Here is a 21,782-nt window from a genome sequence, read left to right as displayed (position 1 = left end):
CCAGGCCTTGGCATCAGATTGAACATGGGAGAGCTTGGTGTCCTGGATGACTCCTAGGTTGTGAGCCTGAGGGACTAGGAAGATAGGGGTGCCCTCGATCGTAAAAGGGAAAGGAACATGGGGAGCGGGGTTTCAGGAGAATAGTAAGAAGTCCTGTTTTGGACGTGTTTAGTTTAGGATGTGTGCTGGACATCTAGCTCAGAATGTCTGAAAGGCAGCTGGTGAAGGGAGATTGGAGGTCAGAAGAGAAGTTGGGGCGGAAAGGGCACCTTGGGAGAAACGCTAGCCTAGAGATGGTCATTAAAGCCACGAGAGCTGATGAGAGTCCAAGTGGAGGAGGGTGGAGGCCCAGGCTTGAAGTCCCTCCCTCTTCTCAGCTTATCTTTGCCCTCTTTTGGGTCTTCTAACTAGTTGCTCCCTTCACTGTCTCACCTCCTCTCTCTGCCCCATCTCTTGCCTTTGCACTGGTTGATCTGTCACGCCTGGCCGGTTGCCTTCTTCCCTTCTGAGTCTTCAGATTTCTGACTGCCCCTCCTCGTGTCATTCCCCCCTCCCCCTTGCCCCTTGCAGTACCATTCCCCCAAGGCTGCCATCTATCATCTAGCTCTCCTTTGTGAATGCCCATCTCCATTGGTTCATCATTTGACTGTCAGCTCCCTGAGGACAGGACTTACTGTTGTATTTTCTCTCTATCCCCAGGACTTATTCCCAGTGCCTGGCACATAGTAAGCACTTACTGATTGATTTAACAAATAGAGTGGTGTCTGGAAAGACTGTTGGGTTAAGAAGTTAGGCCAGGTTGAATCCCAGCTCTGCTTCTGGTGCCCTGTGACGTTTCTGGGTCTCAGGTTCTGCTGCTGAGTACCTGCCCTCCCTGAACCCTGTCCTTGTAGTAAAGCCAGAGCAGTTGTTTCCACTCTGCTGAATTCTTGTCACCTCTCCCAGAGACCCATTTAAAAATGACATGGCCGTGGGCTTAGAGCCCCAAGATGGCCACACGGCCTTCTGTTTGGCTGTGACATGCGCTCTGAAGGGAGTTTTGTGGGATGGAAAGAGCCTCTGTGGCCTGATATTCCAGCAGTCAGTGCTTTCGTCTTAGAGACTTTCATGGAGAACTTCAGTTGTCTTTGTCAGCTTTGACCAGAATTACCCTGATTCTCATTATAAGCTGTATTACAAAGGGGAGCTCAGATTTTGGGCTGGGCAGAATGAACAAAAAGGGGGCATCTTTAGGCTGTGTTCAGATTCCTCTTAATTTGCAGAATGATGTTTTTTATCTCTGATGTTGTATACTAGAACATGATGGCACTATCACAGACTATTGTGAGGACTACATGCAGGGTACTGTGGCAGGAACTGAGTCAGATCTACCCCTAAGATGAGACACAGCCCCTCCCTTCATGCTGCTTAGAGAGGTCTGTGACACTGGCATGGGGCTGGCAGTGACAGCCATGACAGCAGCCATTTGGAGAGCTCTTAGCACCTAGACACGGGAAGTGGATCGGAAAGATGACTGGGGACTCAAGAGTTTTGTTTCTGGTAGGGAGATGGGGATACCCTCAGGGCATCTAGGAGAGGGGGCTTGGATTTGCTTGTACTAGCCTACCTAGTACATAAAGCTATATAGGTCTCTAGGGAATGTTGGTGAGCTGTCTGTATTTTTCATGCACTCTGCTGTGAGTTCTGTTTATTTTCTTTGACCTGTAAATAGTGGCTTTCTGGTAAATGTTAACAATCAGCTCTTTGGAATTAAAACTTCATCTTTAATTTTCCCCATCAGTTTTCAGAATCTAGAGTAGTCAATCAACAAATCACTCATCTTGGATTTGCAGTGTTTGTTGATTTCTCGGGTGTAAATGATCAGACTGAAAATTTAACAACTTGGCCTTACAAGTCAGTCCAAGGTGACTCCAGCTCATCTCCGTCTGTAAGTAACCCAGGTCTTTCCTGGCATGTGAAGTCCCCACTATAAAGGTTAAAATAACCACATCCTTCTATTTTGTATTTTATTAAATTATTAAAACTGGGCTTAAGTCCTCTTGTAGTTGAGTAAATGATACCCTGTGCTGGTACTAATGGTTATATTCTCAAAAGAAACTTTTCCCTCTTGGAGAGAGGGAATTCTGCATTTATTAAGTGCCTCCTATTAAATCCTGGGAAGACTGGTGCCGCTGGTTGGAGCCCTTTTCAAGGGTGCGCATCTTCCTGTGGAGGGCACCTGGCACTCAACTTTCAGCTGTGCTCCAACAATTACAGCATGTACAGCACCCACACTCTGCTAAAACTGTTTCAGCAAGAGACCATGAACGTGTCAGTGAGTTATGGGGGCATCTGCCCCTCTCATAAAAGGACTTCACCTAGTGGAATGGGCAGATGAAGGTGACAGAAGCAGCTGCTGTCATGGAAGACACCAACATCATCTCCTGCATCCTGGGCCATCGTCAATTGTCTTGACTCTTGTCCTGCCTCTGGACTCCAGAAGAAGAGTGAGGCTGACAACTTTGTGCGGCTCTGCCTCACTTAAATCCAGTTCATGCATGTGCCCAGACATCACATTGTGACCTCCTTTGTCCTTTTTGAAAATGAAGGACAAGCAATAAACTAGGGAGCCCTGTACTAGCACTAGGCATAGGACCAGGTTACTATTTGACAACTCCATTGCCCATTACTTAGTTCCAGGTCATGGTGCCAAGGTGGAGAGGAGCACTTGAGGACACAAGGGAGCACAGATCCTTCCTGGATAAGTACCGGAATGTAGACCAGAAGAACAGTGACTACATCTCTCCCTTGATCATATGACACCTCATCATAGGAAGCACTGAAAACTTGACAGACCCTCAGAACTAGTTCTGAAAATGGCAGTGCAAAAAAACTTGAAGGTTGGGCCAATCTCTGTGCACTCCTCCCCACCCCCATCCCCATGCCATGAGCAGAGCCCAACTGTAACATGAAAATCAAAGTTAAGAAATAGTTGGTAAAAATGAGCAAATAACAAAAAACTTGTCCATAAAAAGCTGCTCTGGTGATAGGGAGGCTTAAGATACAGTGTGAAAACACCAATAAACCAAAGCCTCAGAGAAAAATGTAGATTCTTGGAAGAGCTAAAGAAGAAGATTTTTAAAAATCTTCACACCCTGATCATCAAGAGTGGTGGAGGAAATTCTGAGAAAAGAAATGAGAGTAATGCAAGAAAATGATGAAAAGAGAATGAATAGCTTGGCAGAATAGACATAAAAATACTGAAGAAAAGAACTCCTAAAAGACATGACTGTTTTTGTGGCATAAGAAAGGTTATTTTTGGCAGCAATATAACATGTGGATTGAATGGGGGAGAAAGTGGGATGGAAAGATTTCATGGAAGGTTATCACTATGGTCTATGACCATGGGAAGGAGGAGGGCCTTCTGTAAAGTGGGGACAGTGGAAACAGAGCATAAGCCAGATGGAGGCATTGTGAGGACTCATTAGAATTTAGCTGCATTTACGTGTGAGAGGTGAGGTAGAAGAAAGTATTCCTGATCACCTCCACCAACGGGACTGAAGGTACCAGAGTAATGAGGTTAGAAAGAAGAGCAGCAGACTTAAGGGGAAAGAGAAAGAGCTTCCTTTTCAACACTCTGTTGAGCCTGAAGAGCTGATGGAATCTAAAGATGAAGCTGGGTAAGCAGTTGAGGATCCTGAGTGGACCTCAGAAGAGGGATTGGCACCAGAAATATTTATAGAGAAAATTATCATCATAGGGAGGGTCTTTGAAATCATGGGAATGGATGAGATTGTCAAGGGAGAGAGTAAAGAGGGAAAGACAAGAAGACCCTTAGGGAATACTCACTTTGTAAAGATTGGAAGGAGAGGAGCCAGCCATAGGGCATTTAGTGACGGAGAACACAGGAGAGTCTGATGTTTCTGAAGTCACAGAAGAGGATCCAGTTGGAGGGAGGAGGGATCACCTCTGATCAGCAGCAGTCTATTTTCCTACCACCTACCCCCTCTTTCAGCTACCTGGCATAAGGAATTTCTGCCTCGGCATCCCATACTCCTCCTGGCCTGTGACTGCCTCTCCCAGAACACTGTTTCAGGAAAGGCCATGCTTTGCTTCCCTCCCTCCTCTCTGGCCACCTCTACTACAGCTTTCCCATCAGGGAATGGGAACAAGGGTCCAGAAGGATCTTAACTCATTAGTAGGAACATCTCTCTTACTCTGTGACCAGAGGGAAGAGGACACTGAGAATTTCTGAAGAACGGAAAAGGAAAGGGGGTTGGTGTTGAGTGAACTCAGAGAAGGTGAGATATGTCTTTTCAGGAAGGTAGAAGACTGGGTCACCTGCCTGTTGTGAGGGATGGAGGAGCTGAGAGAGGAAAAGTCCCATCTCAGTGGCCCTCGAAGGCCTGAGCCAGATCTCCTGGTGTGGTGTTCTGGGGTCAGGTCAGAACACTCTATTCTCAGATGTGAGGGGGAATCATGGCAGAGTCTGCCCAAGGAAATGTTACCTACTCTAGCTGTTTTAGGAAGTTTGTGAGCTAATGATCATAAATCATGTTCCCATAAAACAGGTTTACACAGCAATTCCTCACAACAACCCTGTGAGCTAGGCAGTGTGAATGCTATGATTCTTACTTGACAAATGAAAAGGAGGTTCTCAGAGTTTTGGTGACTATAAGTCATAGGATTAATGTCTCAGCTGATTCCAAGCCTGAAATCCCCTGAGTCCCAAGTGTGGTGCTCTCCCCACAGTGCTACACTGTTGAGGCTGATGAGCCCCTTTTAGCTTCCTGACCTTCCTTTGGTTACTTAAGTCCTCCTTTCCTGGTCCCAGGAAAAGGCTACTCCTCATTTGAGGTTTAGGCTATGAGAGAGGAAGGAAAGAGAGCTGAGGAGTCAGTCAGGGTCCTGCTACCCTGATGGCAGGCACCTCTGGGAACTCAGGATGGTAGTCATAGTTGGGTAGAACATTGAACTGAGTTGTACCAAGTCAGCTTATAGACATTTCTGAGTCAGCTCAGCCAGAAGGAATTCTTGAGCCAAGGACAGACATTCCTAGTGTAGTTCAGGGAAGGAGGGACTTCCTTCTGGAGCTAATCTTGGGGAGGGGGGGGTTGTGGCTGACGGCATGAATCCTTAGAAACTAGGTAGATGTAGTGAGAATTTTGGCCTCCCAGAATGACCTCTTGGTGTCCCTGTACTTCCCTCAGTGCTGTGGCCTTTCACTTGGCCCCCTAGAGAGGTCTGAGGATGGATGGTCAAGCCTCCCAGCTGCTGCCACTGCCCTGAAGCCTTGAACAACCTCAGCACCACAAAAGGAGGCTGGGAGCCAGGCTGGGATCTTCGTGTTCCTGCAGTGGGTTTAAGTGAGGACATTTATATGGTTTTCTTTGGTTTTTTATGATTTTGGTTTAGTATGTGAATACTATTAGTACAGAAAAAAGAAAGAGAATAGTGAAGAGGTTACCAGTGTCTGATTCTTGCTCTGTGCAATATAATGATCAGGGTGTAGAGATAGGAATTCCTCCCAATCTGCCTACAGCTCCTGCCTTGGGGGATGGCCCCATGTGGCTGTTGAATCGTTTCTTTAGCCATAGACTGGAGAAAACTCTTTTTCTGGAGCCTTTAAAATTTTTATTTCAGTTTTTCAGTATAAGAATTCTTCATCTTCATCAGAGAATTCAAGCCCTGCTCTCCCCCAGTCCCTCTGCAGCCTTCAGAGAGAATTTGCAACAGTATTACCTTCCTTTTAAGTAGAAATGCTATATCCTAAGTTACAGGTCAGTTGTAGTCTTCATGGAGGCCATTCCCAGAAAGGGGAAAACCTCCTGTCTTTGTGCTTTTTAGTATTTTTGGTATACATTGATCTGTGGATGTGTTGTCTCCCCTGATATAATCGAAGCTCTTTGAGGGGAGGACTTGCTTCACTTTTGCCATTGTATTCTCTCTGCTTGGCCCATAGTATATTCTTTGTAGATGATTGATTGGTCACTTGAGCCATTGACCTATGAGAAGAGAAACTAGAACATCAGGTGCTCATTACTAGGCATGAGCTCTTCCTAGTGAATCAGTGCTAGGAACAAAACCTGGGAGCTCCAACTCTGTGCTAAAGGCCTGACCATTTGGGAGAGGGCTATCATGAAGGAACCACAGAGATTTTGTGTGGAGTATGGTTAAGAAGGATGTACGGTCTTTCCTTGTCCCAGCATGCAGCCATGATGAATAAGCTGCTCACTGGACTTGGAAATCCTTTATATACTTGGCTCTGAATTTAGAGAGACTCTGCAGGAAGGTCTGCTAGAAGCAAACCTTATCTGTCTAAGCAAAGGATCCCTCCTTCCCCCACTGGAAAGGGGGTGATAAAACATGAAGAGTCCTCGGGGTTGTCAGTTATCCAAGAAGAATGTAAGGGACTCATTGTGAAGAGTGAAATGGGAACGCTTCTCTATTTGGGAGTTGAAAGGCAGAGCAGAGACTCCTAGCTTAGATTAATGAAGATTGGAGTTCAAATGACAAAGCCTTTAAAGAGTTCCACCAAGAAAATGTGTGCTGATCTGGGGTTTCCTAATGGGAAAGTATATTTCTTTTGACAGTTACTCAATGTAAATTTGATGATTTAATGGGAATGCTAGGTAGATTAATAGAAAGCATGGGAGAAGTCTTTATTCCTACAGGTTCCAGTCCTCGGACAAGGAGTATAAGGGTTTGGGTTTGGTTTTCCTTCGTTTTCCCTGCAAAGGTTTCATTTATTCAAACTCCTTGGCTATCTCTCCCCATTTACCAAAGGAAGCTGGATTTCTCTGGTTAGCAAAAGTGGCTGGGTTTGAATTTTGCCTGAGGGCAGAGGTGGGTGGTCTAGCAGCTTCCTCCAAGGAACCTGACTGGAAGACAGGCTGGAACAGTGAAAGCCAGAGGGAAAGTGATAGTAAAGCATCATCTGAGCAGTATTTGGGGGCATTCTGGTAGGTTTGGCCAAGATGCTGGAGAACACAATTTGGATTCCAAGCAATCTTGACAAGCTGCAATGAGGGACCGAATTGGATAAGATTAAATTTAATAGAAAGAAACATAAAATCCAACACTTAGATTTTTTTTTTCAAGTTGAAGTGTGGCGTTTGGGGCTAGACATCAGCCCAGGCAAAAACAGCAATTTATTCAGCACCTGTTATGAACAGTGAAGTTATGAGCACTATGAAGGGTGCTGGTGAAAACCAAGCTCCTAGAGGACAGTGTAGCCACTGCTCTGATGAAATGTTGTGGCTGATAGGGAGAGAGAAGTCAGCACAGAGCGACCACATGTCACGTCAAGTTCTCTGCCAGCTCCACGTGGGTTTTGAGAATCAAGCTGCCTTCTTGGATGTGATGGCATTCAGGTTGGGTTTTAAAGGATGGGAAAGCATTCCACCAGGCAAGAGGAATCGCCAGAACAGAGGCCAGGGGACTAGAGAGCATGGGGGATGGGAGTGACAGCTGTCCAGTTTACCTGGTATACAAAGTACTTTCAAGGAGTCCTGGGAGCAGGACTACATGGCAGCAGTTGTCAGAATCCTTTTTGAATATTATCCTCATCAGATCCCATCTAGAGGCCCAACCCTTGGGTCTGTTCTCTCTCACATTGACCACTGATGAGCCAACTAGATGAACAGGAACCTTTCCACAGGGATGGCATGGCCATTTGGAACTGTGTAAAAGAAAGATACTTTTGTACAGAGCCTTCAGCACAAGCTATTTTGAAATTTCCCTGAGAAGCAGTTGTGGGTATCCTATATCTAGTTGAAGAATCTTGGCTCATTTTTGAGTTTGAGAGATCGCAAACAATATGGTTTAATAACATTGTTTTTAGACAATGTTTGTGTCATGGATGATTGGGCAGTCAGGTGAAGCCCATGGGCCCCTTCTCAAAAGAATGTTTTTAGAGATGTAAGATAAAATCAGTAGGATACAAAGGAGGCCACATATATCAGAAAGGTTTTGGGTTTTTTTCTAATTGAAGTTCTCAGACTCCTGCCCTAGAATGACGAAGGGGAAAGAGCACAAGGTTGAGAGGCAGGAGACATGATTTTTAATTCTCTAGTCTGTGACCTTGAGCCCTTCCCCTTCTTGAGTCTCAGGCTCCTCAAATAAGATACTCTCTCTCTTGTCCTGCTTAGCTCTGGGAACCTGCCTCTTAGAATAAGCTCAGGTTTGCATGCTAGGATGGACTTTGAATCACTTGGGTGAGGCCCAGACCTTTGGTGACTTTGGTTCTGTTGAGAATGGCTGGATTTTTAGGGGATTTGGTGTGTTCTCTTCCATGTCTAGAAAAAGAAGATGAGTCTAGCTCCTGTGGGCTTGATGCTTACTGATGGACCTGTGTTTCCCTTGTATCTTGTCCGTAGGCATCTGGCTAAGAGCCTGGGCCAGGCTGGTGAGATAGAACCTGAAACAGAGGGCATCTTGATGGAGCATGGGGTGGATTTCTCTGATTTCTCCCCAGAAGTTCTGGAATGCCTCCCCCAGTGTCTGCCTTGGACCATCCCACCTGTAGAATTCACCAAAAGAAGAGATTTAAGGTAAACTCTCTGAATTTTTCCTTTTTCTTTGTAATGATTGTTTTCTGTCTGCCCCCAACCCCAGAGCCTGAAGGTGCCTGGTTCTCACTGCTCCTTCCCTAACCCCACTCTAATTCAGTTCAGTTTAGTAAATATCTGTTACAGATAGATAGACCATCCTGTTTCTTTTCCTCCCAATTGGGGGGATTACTTTGCAGCAAGAAATGCTATATTCTGGGGCCTAGAACCCAGCCTCCAATGAGATCATAGTTCTCTGAGTTTCCTTTCTTTTACCTATTAAAAAAAAACAAAACAAATCCAGTTGGGTGGGAGGCAATATTATCTGCCTTGCTTGGCTGCCAGGTTTCTTGGGCTGATGCAAGAAGATAATGTCTGTAGCCCTGCTTTGTAAAGGACCAAAGTAAGGAAGGAGTTATTACCTTGGGCTGGGGTTGGAGGCTCCCCTTTCGGGGGACCTCTTCGTGGCCGAGCAGGGATTCAAGGTTTCATGCTTGGAGCCTCTTCTCTGAGCGTCACTGTGAGGTCTGGAATGGACGGGAAAATACTTTTGTGGTGTTTTTATAATGGTGTCTTCTTTGAAGATGTTTCTTCATTGTGGGATGGAATTACTTTTCTGATATTTCTCCTCCTAATTTGGTTTCAGTGCTGGCATTCACTTTGGGCTCCATTTGGGGATGGTTAGGACCAAGAAACTTCTCAGACAGTCCAGTGGCATTGTCAGTTTTTATCCTCAAGTCTTAATGTATCCAAGAGCTTTTGGATGTACAAACTCTCCTTCTTTACCTTCCTGAACACATTATGCCACGACCTCCCTGTGCTTTTTATTGTACCTTGTTTGGGAAAACTCCAGCTTCTCTTGCTCCTCATTCTTACTCTTTGTCTCTTAGGAAGCGTCCTGCTTATTGGCTCTTTATGGCAGATCAGGGAAAAGAAATCCTTCAGAAGATCAGCTCACCAGTTTAGGCACACTTGCTCCTGTCTTGGGAGATGGCTTAATGAATGGTGGTGTCTCACTTCACCAAGAAAAAGGCCTTTGTAGTTACTTGTCTTGTACTGAGCTCTCAGGTATGCCTGTGTTTGAAGCCTCCCCACCTTGGTAGAGGCTGCTTGTTCCCACTGGTGGAGCTGGGCATGAACACCATGGTAGGGCCATGGTGGAAGAGGAAGAGTAGTCAGTGGATATAATTCGGTGCTAGTTGTCCAGAAGCAAGATCTTTATCCCTGGGAGGTGGGGCACAATGGTATAATGACCTCATTTTACATAATTTAAAATCCATTTAAAAAATAGAGGCAGAAATAATAGGTGAAGGAACTTGCCCAAGGTCACACAGCTCACAAGTGGCAAAGCCAGACGTGTGCAGCCCAGACCTCTGACTTGTTTCCTTCAGACTCTTTCTCTCAAGTGGCTTCTCCTTAGGAGGTGAAAGTGAAATCATTGCTAGTTTCCACTTCTTTCTTTTTCCATACGTTGTACTGATACTTTTTATTTTCATTTCAAAGCTATTTCTGAATATGATTCCCTCTCCACCCCTGATATGAACTTTCCCGTTGTAACAAAGAAACACAATTACTTGAAATAAAAGCCCAGTATAGTGATGGAATGCAGCACTCCACCCCGGGCAGCTCTTCGCCTCTCCTTTAGCAGAGGCTAGGTCTGACTGTTCTTTGGGACCAGCTCTGGTTATTGATTTCCTTCTAGCGTTTGGTTACATTTTTGTATCTCTATCATCCTTTTGGTTCTGCTCACTGCATTCTGTACCGGATCATGTGACCTTCCCATGTTTCTAAGAATTCCTCGTTTGTCGTTTTCTGTTTTCTTATTCCACAAGAACATTCGATTGCCTTTTTCACATTATGGTTTGTTTGGCCGTTCTGTGGTCGGTGGGGATCCACTTTGTTTCAAGTGCTTTGCTGCCGCAGAAGCGCTGCTGAATGTTTTGATCTCTGTTGGACTTTTCTGCCGCTTGCTTAACCTGCTGGGATTTAAGGAGAGGGGTTGTTGGGGTACAATAGCCATATCGCCCCAAATTCCTCAGACAGTCTCAATTTCAAGAGTCAGTCAACAAGCATTTGTTAAGTGTCTACTCTGTGCGAGGGGCTGTGCTAGACTTGGGGGACACAGACACAAAAGTGAGGGAGTCCCTACCTTCCAGGAGCTTATATTCTACTTGGAGAAAATCACTTGTACATAGAGGAGTAGATATAAAATCTACAGACAGGGTAATTTTAGCAGGAGGTGACTGGCAGCTGTGCAGATGAGCAGAGGGTTCATGTAGAACTCTGGTGGTGCCTGAGCTGAATTTTATTGGATAGAAGGGTTTCTGAGAGGCAGAGGTGAGAAAGGAGTGGATTCTGGGAAGGAGTAGGAAAGGAAAGTCAGTCAGTCAACTAGCACTCATTAATTACTGTTCCTTAAGTACTGTGTTAAGTGCTGGAAAATGGAATGTCATATGTGAAAAACAGTAAGAAGGCTGGCTTACATTGTAGAGTGCAGGACAGAAAATAATTTGTAATAAAACTGAAAAGTAAGTTGGATCCAAATTGTAAAGAGCTGGAAATAGACAGAGGAGTTTATATTTGATACCAGAGGCAATAGAGAGGCACTGGAGAAGGACATGGTCAGACCTATGTGTTGTCAGCTGCCCCAAGATTCATTTGAGAGGGAGAAACTGGAGGCAGGAGGACCAGTTGGGAGATGGTGGGGTGAGGTGAATGGGGGGAGAGTGGGGGAGGACTGTGTAAGGAGAGAGAATGGGAGGGACACGAGATTTTTGTGGACATAGTACTGATAAGATCTAGCTACTGTTGGACCTGGGGAGGAAGAGTGGGAAGTTGAGGTCAGAGCTGAAGTTGAGAACCTGGGGGCTAAAGAATGATACACCATCCTGGAGAACAGGGAGTTAAGAAGAGGAATTGGTGTTGGGGAAAGCTGCTCAGGTCAGCTGTGGAGATGGCATCTAGTGGAAAATGTGCCCTGGGGGATGTTGACCTGGAGCACAAGGGAAGTGATACATTTGCATAGAGACAATGATTCAACCTGTATGAGGGGAGGAGGTTACCAAGAGAGGAAGTGCAGAGAATGGGGAGCAGGGGGCCAAGAACACCCAGGGGATGCCCAAGAAAGGGAAAGGGATTGTAGACAAGCCTCTGCAAAAGTGCTAGTTCCCTCCCTCAGCCTCCTGTGGTTCTGTGTCCCCCATTTCTGTCAGTGGGTTGCCCTTCCCAGGTGAATCACTTTTGTGTCACAGAGGGCTTGGCTGGGCTATGGCTATGTGTCAGCAGGGATATAGAGATTGGATTTGTTGGCTATCACCATGGCACATGGAGTCGGGAGTAGCTAAGATCCTGGGCTGTCCTGCACTATTCTCTGGAGATCTGGGAAGAGGTAGGCACTGTAGCTTCTCCACGATGTTGGGTACTTCATTCTTCCCCTTACAAATATCTCTTTAAGAATCAATTTAAGCCCCAAGTAAATCTACTTTTGTCCTTAAGATGGTCCAGATTACAGTGATCTGCAGTCAGTTTAGATCAACGCTGCAGTTGCTAAGTGCCCACTGTATGCAGAGCACTGGGCTGGTGGCTGGGGCTGGGGAGGGCACATGCAGTGTTTAGGAAGATTGGTGTTATCAGAGCGATTATGATAATATTGGGGCATCAGGCATAAATACAGATGAGCTTCTCAGTAATATTGTGGGTCACAATATCCAGAGCTTTGTGATGTCTGAGCAAGGTTGTTTTGGACTGGGGAGATCAAGGCAGTCCTTTGTCCTTTGCACTGTGGCTAGAAAAGGGTTGAGGTGATCCTGGCATAGTACTTTCTTTACTGCCCTGCCCAGCTTCCTTCCCTCTTCTTTCCTTCTCCTCATTGTTGCCCCCAGTTAATTGAGCTGCTAGTTTTAAACATAAAAATTATAGGTGTGAATGTGGGCTGAAATCCTGGTTCCGTTGTCCTCTATTTACCTCTGACTAAATTGCTTATCCTGACCCTGGGAATCAACGTGGGGAGGGAAAGGATGTGTCTGATCAAACCTTCCTGTAAGAATAAAGAGATTATGTTCTCCAGGTGCAGGGAGGCAAAGAACCCCCAAGCTTGTGGGAGGAAACACTAGCCCTGTGGCCATGCTCTCACATTCTCCACTCTCATTAATTTGGATGAGGTAAGCAAGGAAATGAGCACCGCCATAATCCAGGAAAGCAGCAGCCCCTCTGAGGTTGGTCCTAAGGGCTGAGGCTTCCACAGGGGGTGCCAGGGGTGCTGTCCTTAGCTCATTTTAGAGACCTGTGGGCCTGACCCCAGGGAGCTTCCAAGGGAGCTCTGCCAAATTCCCCTGCAGGTTTAAACAGGACATTCTGTCTTGGCTAACAAGCATCCTGGTTGATTACAGTGTTTTAGAGAAGATTCTGGGCCCTGTCCTCGAGGCTTTTTGCCTTCAGTTACCCTGTTTACCCCCTTATAGAAGCACTGGCACCTTGAACCTCTCATCATCCTCCCCGTGGCCTTGCTGCCGCCACCTACTCTTTCCCTACGACTTCCAGCTTTGAAGACAAAGTGCTCTGCTTGGCGTTTGGAACCCTTCCTCACCTGCCTCCTCCTGTGGTTCACTCTTCTTACACCTTACTCCTGGGCGTAATTTCTTCAATACATTGGCACCCTGGCTTTTTGATGAACCAAACCGTCTGCCTCTGTCTGTGCCCACATCTCCCTCCTCCCCTCTGTTTGCTGATCCCCTGGCTTCGTTTATGTTCCAGCTAAAATCCCACCTCCTACAGGATGCCTTTCTAACTTCCTGTAACTCCAGTGCCCTCCCTCTGCTAGTCATTTCCTATTTATCCTACGTGTAGCTGCTTTATGCAGATTTCTTTGTTGTCTCCCCCATGACACTGTGAGCTCCTGGAGGGCAGGGACTCTCTTTTGCCCCTTTTTGTATCCTCAGTGCCAAGCTCAGAATCTGGCACATAGTAGGTGTTTAATAAATGTTGACTGATCGATAAATTTCCATATAATGTGTATTAAATATTTAATTTTTGACATCTTAGTTTTTATGTCCAAAGACTGACTTTCATGCTGGAATCGATTAAATCCAGGTAAGAGTGCAAGAAATGACACGTGTATTTGCTCCATTGGATGCAGGAACTGCCATTTGAAGTCCTGAAATCTCCCTGCTCTTACCCCATCATAGTCTAATCTCCTTAGTAAGAACAAAGGAATCACTCCATGGGTGTTACACAATGGTTTTGGAAACAAACCCCCCCTCCCACCCCCAAGAATCCTTGGTCTCTTGACAGTCTGAAATGTTTCCATGGGGCAGGTTAAGTTCCTCTAATAGCTTTGTCCCCCCAAAAAAAGCAAGGGGAGAAAACCCCCAAACACCATTACTCTGCAGAGGTCCTGAAAAACCAGCCAACCACCAGACTTTCTCTTAGGGTCTCATGGAAAGTCAGTCTTAAGGGCAGGGGTCTCTGTGACCTGGAGGAAGGTACCTCATTTGGGGGGAGGTAGCTTAAGGACAAGTCAGCGGAAGCACTGCCCCCTTTTATACAGAAGGCATTCTTTAGTCCAAGAAGTGTTCAACAAGAACCCAGGAAAAGCTTATGTAGAGGCAAGACCCTAGCATTGCAAATCCTGGCTCTGCCTCTGGGGACTTGCATGATCCTGGGCAGCCTCCTTCTCTCTGGCCTATTTCCTGATCTCTAAAACTGCGTCTTTAAGGTCCCATCACCTTTCATTTCCGTGGCCCTAAATTTGTCTATAAGAAAGCCATAACAGAATAGGAAAAGAAGTTGTGGAGATGAGTTAAGTCCCTGACTTTTGGACCTTTTGGAATAGAGAACAACCATGTTGTTGTACAGACTGTCCCTAAGTCTCTCTCCCCAATCCCCCCACCCCCCCAACCCCCTGTCGAAGGAGAAAGAGGACAAGGCTGGATAGGGCAGTGGGTGTAGCCGGATGTTAGGATGGTAGAAGTTAGAGTTTTTGTTTTAAGTTTGTGTTTCACCTGTACATGGAGAGAGAGAGAGAGAGAGAGAGAGAGAATGAGAGAATGAGAGAATGAGAATGAGAATGAATTTGGTTGGGCCAGGAGGGAAGGAAGGCAGGGCAGGAAAAGAGACAAAGACCATTTTCATTCTAATGGAGGAAAGGATTTATTCAAGGGATCCAGGAAATGGTAGTGACGGGGTAATTGCAGAGGAAAGGTACCTGAGCAGGAACATGGCTACCCAGGAGGAGGTGAAAAAGTATAGAGAGTAAGTCAAAGAGCTGGGAGTGAAGTGAGCTTGGCCTTGGCACCTCAAACTTGATTCAACAATCAGAGGAGAAGGCTTCTGGGGGAGACCTGTGCAAGGTGAGATGGCTGCTGAGGGCAGCAGAGGCAGGTGGTGGTGGTGGAGATGATAGAGGTGATGGTGAAGATAGTGGTGGGGTGGAGTCGATGGCAGGAATGGCTTTGGTGATGGTAGTTATGGGGGTGGGGGTGGCAAAGTTCAGAGAATGAGTGGAACTGGGAGCATTTCCTCTTTCCTGGAAGAGGTATAACCCTAAGTATGTGTCTAGAGAAATGCAGACTCCATCAGAAATGAGGAAAGCTAGGGAAGATAAACCTTCTGAAATTGTGTGTTCCTTAGGATTAGGCCCCATGTAAAGTAGGGGGCAGCTAGTCCCCAGCCCTCCTCAGCTCTGGCAGCATGTTGAGGTCCTCCTGCTCATAGAACTTCCTTAGTCTTTGAAGCCAGTTCATGAAACTCTGTCTAGGTATCATCAGCCAGTCAGTTAGCACTGACCATCTATGCTGGCCCCCATGCTTGGTGGACCATCCACAGAAGAGGAAGGCAGTGCCTGCCTTCACAGGGGTTGGAACGTCCTTAGGGTAACAGAGCTCCGAGTAGGACACGTGCCAGTGAATGCATGTTTATGGGCTGGGTGTCCAACAACAGTTCTCAAAAAGAAAGAATCACATGGGCAAAGGTCCAGACTCTGTGACTTAGGGGATCCCACCCCAGATTCACGGATTGACTTGCTTTGATGGAGACATCTAGGGGGTCAAAGCTGAGCCTCTGAGGAGACTTCTTTCTGAAATCTTCTGGCCACATCTTCTGGCCATGGCTGCCTTTTCTCCTTCCACTTGTCCTTTCATTAACCTTTGGAAACCAACAGATGTCAGTCCTGTGTGATGGGAAAGCAGTCTGAGAATGGTTGCCACTCCTGCTGCTCCCCAGCCATGTGACTAGGGAACAAACTCCTCAACCGATAATAACACTTGGAGCACCAGCTTCCTTGTTTTCTGCCTCATGTGAGGTTAATAATCAGTTGGGGCCATTGAACAGTCATCTCTGTTGTCCCATCTTTCAGGATACCATGTTCATGGGAAATCTTTTACTGGAGGACAGCCTGAAAAGCATGTTTCACTTTCAAATGTTCTTTTGTAGTCACCAGATAGTAAGGACAGTGGACTCGTGGATTCTCATTACCTGGGGCAGCTCGATGGTGGCTTTTGGGTCTGGAGTCAGGAAGACCTGTGTTCAAATCCAGCTTAAGACACTTTCTATCTGGGTGACCCTGGGCAAGTCAGTCAGCCTTTCTGTGCCTCAGTTTCCTCAACTGTAAAGTGAGTTGTTTTGAAGATCACATAAGATAATATTTGTCAAGTGCTCAGCACTGTGCCTGACACAGGGTGAGTGCTTAAGGAAAGTGTATTCCTTTCCCTTCCAATCATTTTGGTGACTATATATATATATATATATATATGTATATATATATATATATAAAGTCTGCTTTTGCATATCATTTTCTCTTATCCCCTTATTAAGGATGCCAAAAGGAAACCTTTGCTCGCCAGATGTGTTTGCCCCTTCTTGGAGGGCATTGGGGGAGCCTCTGGAGCTGCTTCTAGCTTGGTGACATCAAGCCTTTTAAATGAGACCCACAAAGACTTGAGCCCGCTTGATTTCAGTAGTGTACGAGGGGACAGAAATGTGTGAAGATTGCTTATGTTCAGTTCAATGTGCAGTTAGATGGACAATGCAGTCTGGGGACTGGGGTTCAAATTTCTCAGCCATTCACGGCTTAGCTGCCTCTCCTTCAGTTTCCTTTTTGTTAAATTTTCAACGTTCACTTCTGTAAGATTTTGAATTCCAATTTTTTTTTCTGACTCCTCCCCAAGATGGCATGCAATCTGATATATAGGCCAGACATGTACAATCTTAAATCAAGTTGCCTCATTTTTAAAACAAGCAGGTTGGACTAGATGTCCCTACAGAGCAACAGGGATCTGGGGCCAGGATGCGTCAGGAAGGGAAGCTGGTGTATTGTGGGCCCACCTCTGCAGTACATCTGGAGATGCTGAGCCTCTCTCTTGGGGAAACTCTCCAGTGTGGCTGGAACCAAAATGGTGCTTCATCCAAAGGCAGTGAGTAGTAAGATCTCTGGGAGCACTAACAAGGCTAAAGTCTGAGAAGGAACTGATGAAAAATGACCTGTCGAAGTGGGTTCAAGTGATGGGCCCACCCAGGAAGCCAGGACTTCGAGAGGCCAGCATCTTGGCCAGTATCTGGGGAGCTGTGAATGACTAAGCTAAAATTTCTGACCGAGCCCTCAGCCTCCAGGCCCATGGCTCATGCTAACCATACCAGTCCCTTCAAATCACATGGAAGATGTAGATGTGGAGGTGGACTGGTTACCTTCCAAGGGGGAATGAGGACTGGGGCCACAATATTCTGCGTGTGCAGGTCACTATCCTAGGACTTGGGAGAGGCACACAGGTAACAAGGATAGGTCTCTGCCCTCTTGGAGTCATGTTCTTCCTAGCAAGGGGATGCTGGTTGTACACAGTTAAATCTCATACCAAATAGGGCATAATTGGCTTAAAAGTGAACTCTAGGAATATCTGAGGAGGAAGGGATTACTCTTAGCTGGGGGATCAGGGAAGGTTTGGGGGAGTCAGAGGAGGAGGCCATATGCAGAGCTCTTCTCTGTTACTGATAGCAATCTCTTTTCTTTGTCTCTCAGAGAGCTGAGCTGATTTGCCCAAATTCAAAGGAGCCATCTAGTGCCTGTGGTCATGAGGACTCTGACCCCTTAAGACTGTGGTCGACTTGAGCCTTGCCTCATTGTAGGGTGGGGAATGGGGTTTGAGATGTGTCCCCTTGGGCTCTGCCTTTTGCCATTCACCACTCTGGGTCTCTAGTTCTAAGGTTCTGTAGGGACATGAGTCCTGAGTATTAGAAGTCCTGTCTGCATTTCTACATAATAGTCTCTTTAAGTTGTTAATTGTTTATTTGAAAGTGGATTTGGGTGGAATGTGTAATTATCCAAAGACAGTCTAATTCTAGTCCTTTATGAAGGGGAGATTATAAATATAGCCACTAGTGGGGATAGAGCAAACCAAATTTTCTCTCCCTCCCCCGCTCTCTGGTCCTTGCAGCTCTAGGGAGGGTGAGGGAAGTGTGTACATAACTTGTCTAACATCTGAACCGAAGCTGGTTGGTTACTTATGGGCTGTTTTCTTGGCTAATTTCATCTGTGGGAAGCTCCTTGCTTGCAGTTTGGTCTTCTGTCCCAGCCCCCAAAGGCTGTGCTGCTAATGGGGCAGCAGGACATTTGCTGCCCCTGGGGTTAGAATTCTCCCTAGATTTTACTTGTGACTTAGGCCCCACACCAGAGAACTAGGAATTTGGAGTTCTGCTCCCAGCAGGATGTTTGTTTGATGATGAATGACTTCGCTGCCACCTTGTGCCTGTGCATTGGCTCATACATGGACAGCGCCACCACAGTGCTGTCTTGGAGCAAAAAGGAAGGAGAGGAATCTTCAATAGCTTCTTAGAATCATTGATTGTCCTTCTCCCCATGCTGTCCCCCCAAACTTGGCCTTCAACTTCAAGTTTCAGAATCTGAGCATTGGAAGGACCCTTCTGGGTCATCCTTCAGACCAGCCCCCTTCTTGATGCCTGCATCCCTTCTACAGATATCTGCAGCAAGGAGCAGGGATTGAAGCTAAGCACTCAGCTAAGACAGTGTCTAGTGGTAAATGGAAATGATTTTTGGATGTTGCTTTGTATCTTCCTCACCTCCTTTCCCTGATATTGAGAAATAATTACTGTTTATGTTATTACAAGCTTTTATGATTCCCTAACTCTACATTAATTTATTTTGTTAGTTATGTCTTCTTAAGTCCCAGCTTCAGTCTAGTGATCTGGTGGGAATCCGGTTAGAGATTGTCCCATTCTTGGTGGTGAAGGGAGGGAAACTTGGGAGATGGGCAGTGTCCATTTGGGACCATCAGATGGGGCTTCTTCCTTTCATGGACGCAACCCCCAATGCAGGGGCCTCTTTGCTAAGAGCTGGGGTGGGAATTGAGGATTCATGACTTTCCCAGTAGCCTTCTGACTCTTTACCCTGGGTTACGTCCCCTGGAAGCCCTGTCCTCTTACTCTGGCCCAGGTTAGGTAAGAGCAGCTCTTTATGCAGCTAGTTTGGGTTTGGTATTTGAACAATTATATTTGGAACAGAAAAGTTCCATCAATCTTTAAACCTCATAATCCAATTATGTCAGTAAAATTCCAGATTTTTTGTCCAGTGAAATTGGGGCAATATTTTGCAAACTGAACTTGAGAAGAAAAAAGGTGTTTATTTTGAAGAGAAAAGTGGTTGGTTAGCAATTTTCAAGCCCTGAGCTTGGTGTGAAATCTCCGGGGCATTTTCAAGTGGCTCTGAGGCTCCTCGCGTGAGCAGTTTTTCTGGCCCCTCAGCTCTACTCTTCTGTTGGCCTTCCCTGCCTGCATGGACAATTTCTGTAGCAGAACACGAGAGGTTAAGAAAAACTGCTTCTATTCTATGACCCCAACTTTTGGGGAGCAGAAAGGAGTGTTTGCCAAGGACACTACTATTTAAAGGGGTTTCACCAAGAACCAAATAACCCCAAAATGATTTCTGAAACATGTTCCAAATGTTTCCAATTTTATTCATATCTTTCTGTTTCCTTTATGGCTAAATTGGGATGGGAAGTCAAAGCCAGGAAAACCAGATCACAGTGGCCTAAGAAAGCCTAACTATTGGAGGTAGAAAAAAGCCCCAACTTCCCAAAGCAAGACTGCTTTTTGCCTGTCTCCTGTTGTTAGTATTACTGTGGAAAATTGGATCACGTCACTTTTCTGGAGAGCCATAAACCTTATTGTGGAGTGGAGATGGTTTCTATAGTCTGACCTGGAAAGACTGGTGGATATCTATTTCTTCACCATTTGCTTAATAAAAAAGGGAGCCCAGTGACCTCCCCTGGACCATTACACATGTGAAACTTGGCACTGAAAACTGCTGGCTCTAAATTTTCCAATTGCTTTCTCTTTTTTTCCATTTGGTGTCGACCTGCCAACTAGTGATTTTATTATTATAAACAGGACATTGTATTCACTTTTAAGAAGAAATATGAAGCTGGAGGTCAAATTACATACTGCAGTTTCTAAGCTGCCAAAATAGAAAACAATGAGCTAAAAATACTGATCACAGAAAGGTGCTGTGGAAAGAAAGATTGAAATATCTTCAGCATGGAACTAGTCCCAAAGGACAGAAATTTCCCCTTGCTTCAGGTAAAGCCAGGCTTGGACCAGCTCTCAGAAGGAAAGATGGACAAGAGGAGCCTCTTTCAGGCCAATCTTTTGGTGGGAAAGTTTTCAAACATAATTAGCGTCCAATGACTAACAACCCTGCTATTTATCAGGAAACCCACTGTAATTCCACGCTTCATTTCCAGAGCGCCACTCAGGTCAGGAGATCATGTAGCGTCCAGTGGAATGGTCAGGGTACCAGGAGTCTGAGGCCTTGAAATTCATTTCAGCTAGGTCTGGCTGCACAATTCTTAGGTCATTTGCAGGCCTTCCCCCATCAGGATCCATTTTCCCATCAATAAAATGGGAGGTTGGAGCTGTAAGAAATGTATGCTTTACCATCTGACCTGGATGACTTGAATGCTGTGGACAGGACTCTGCTAGGGATCTGAGGATCTGTGACAACTCTTTACCTCTCATCTTCTCTTTGACTTGAGAGACAGCTAGAGGCCCATGGCTATTTTCAATCCCTTCAGACTAATGATTTTCGAAGAAAGTGCTTACATTTTACATCATCCATCCCAATTTATACTCTGACTTTACTGCCTTGAAAGGATATGCATTGAAAAATGACAGAGTAGAATATTAACCAGAGGTCAGTTGATATTATTTTAATGGGGAAAATCCCTTTAAAATATTTAAGGAGAGAAAGTATGATTTGCCTTTAATCCTTGGGTATTTCCCCCCCCATACTAAATTCTGATGATATATCTACTATCCAGAAGTGCAGATGCTTCTTCCAAGAAATTAGATGTGAAAAAACTTAGATCACCTTAGGAACAATGGGGCACATGGCTTGGAGAGTTAGCCTCAGCTCCCCTGGAATCTGTCTTGGTCATAAGCCAGTTCTTGGGATGACACCTGGCATAGTAAGGAGGCAGGGATTTGGGGTGCAATCCCAGGGGTGCAAGCAGGGACCTTGAGCTCTTGGTGAAAAAGATTGGGGAAGCACCAACGCCTAACAGAAAACTCTTCCTAAATGTCGGAACTCTAATGTGTATTGCTCATCCGTTTAGAACTGGCCAAGGCAGTAGCTAAGATCATCTAGTCCACTTTGACATTTTCTGAGAGCCTAAAGGAAGTCCCTGGGCACAGAGGTAGTGAGGAGTGCAATGGAAATCCAAGCCAGGATTTCTGATTGCCACTCCATGATGCTTCTCCCTGCCTGCCACTGGTTCTTCCAGGTGTTTCTTGGAAGAAGAGAACTTCCAAGACCAGAAAAAAAGAGAAGAAAACAAATAGAAACAGCTGAGCCATAATGATGACCCAGGAGGAGGAGCTCTGAGAACGTGATGGAAGATGTATTTCAGGAGACATTTGAGAAATATCCAAGTGGAAAGAGAAAGGCATTTGTGTCCTGGTTGAATAGAAGCTGAACAACATTTGAGCCAGAGGCAAAATGGGCAGAGGAGAATCTTGTATTTAAGGGCTAAGGGCCCTGGGCCAGAGCTGGGATCCCCTGGGAGTGCGTGGGCCAGCCCTGTAGGCTTCTTGTTCAGGTGAATGCGCAGATTAGCAGATTTTTGCAGAGAGGAGCAAAGATTTATGCTGTCTTCCCAATAGATGAGCAGCATGTAGTGTGATTTGAGTTCCTTGGTCTGGTGAAAAGTCAGAGTTATTTTTCTTTGTTCTCCATCACATTCCCCTTCTGCTCCT

The 21,782-nt window shown here is 45.7% G+C and overlaps 1 protein-coding gene across 4 annotated transcripts in view; it reads left to right on the top strand.

Annotated features, from left to right (window-relative positions):
• DIS3L2 (DIS3 like 3'-5' exoribonuclease 2) overlaps window positions 1–21,782 on the top strand; it is a 393,028-nt gene that overhangs the window by 174,224 nt on the left and 197,022 nt on the right. For all 4 annotated transcript variants that reach the window (XM_072637426.1, XM_072637425.1, XM_072637427.1 and 1 more), the window contains one exon: window positions 8,358–8,531. In XM_072637426.1, coding sequence (XP_072493527.1) covers window positions 8,358–8,531 — 174 coding nt within the window. The remainder of the gene's footprint in view (window positions 1–8,357; window positions 8,532–21,782) is intronic.

This window comes from Notamacropus eugenii, chromosome 2 (genome assembly GCF_028372415.1).
Source record: "Notamacropus eugenii isolate mMacEug1 chromosome 2, mMacEug1.pri_v2, whole genome shotgun sequence".
NCBI classification, from domain to species: Eukaryota; Metazoa; Chordata; class Mammalia; order Diprotodontia; family Macropodidae; genus Notamacropus; species Notamacropus eugenii.
The sequence above is the reverse complement of the archived record's forward strand: the minus strand, read 5'-3'. Positions and strand labels throughout refer to the sequence as shown.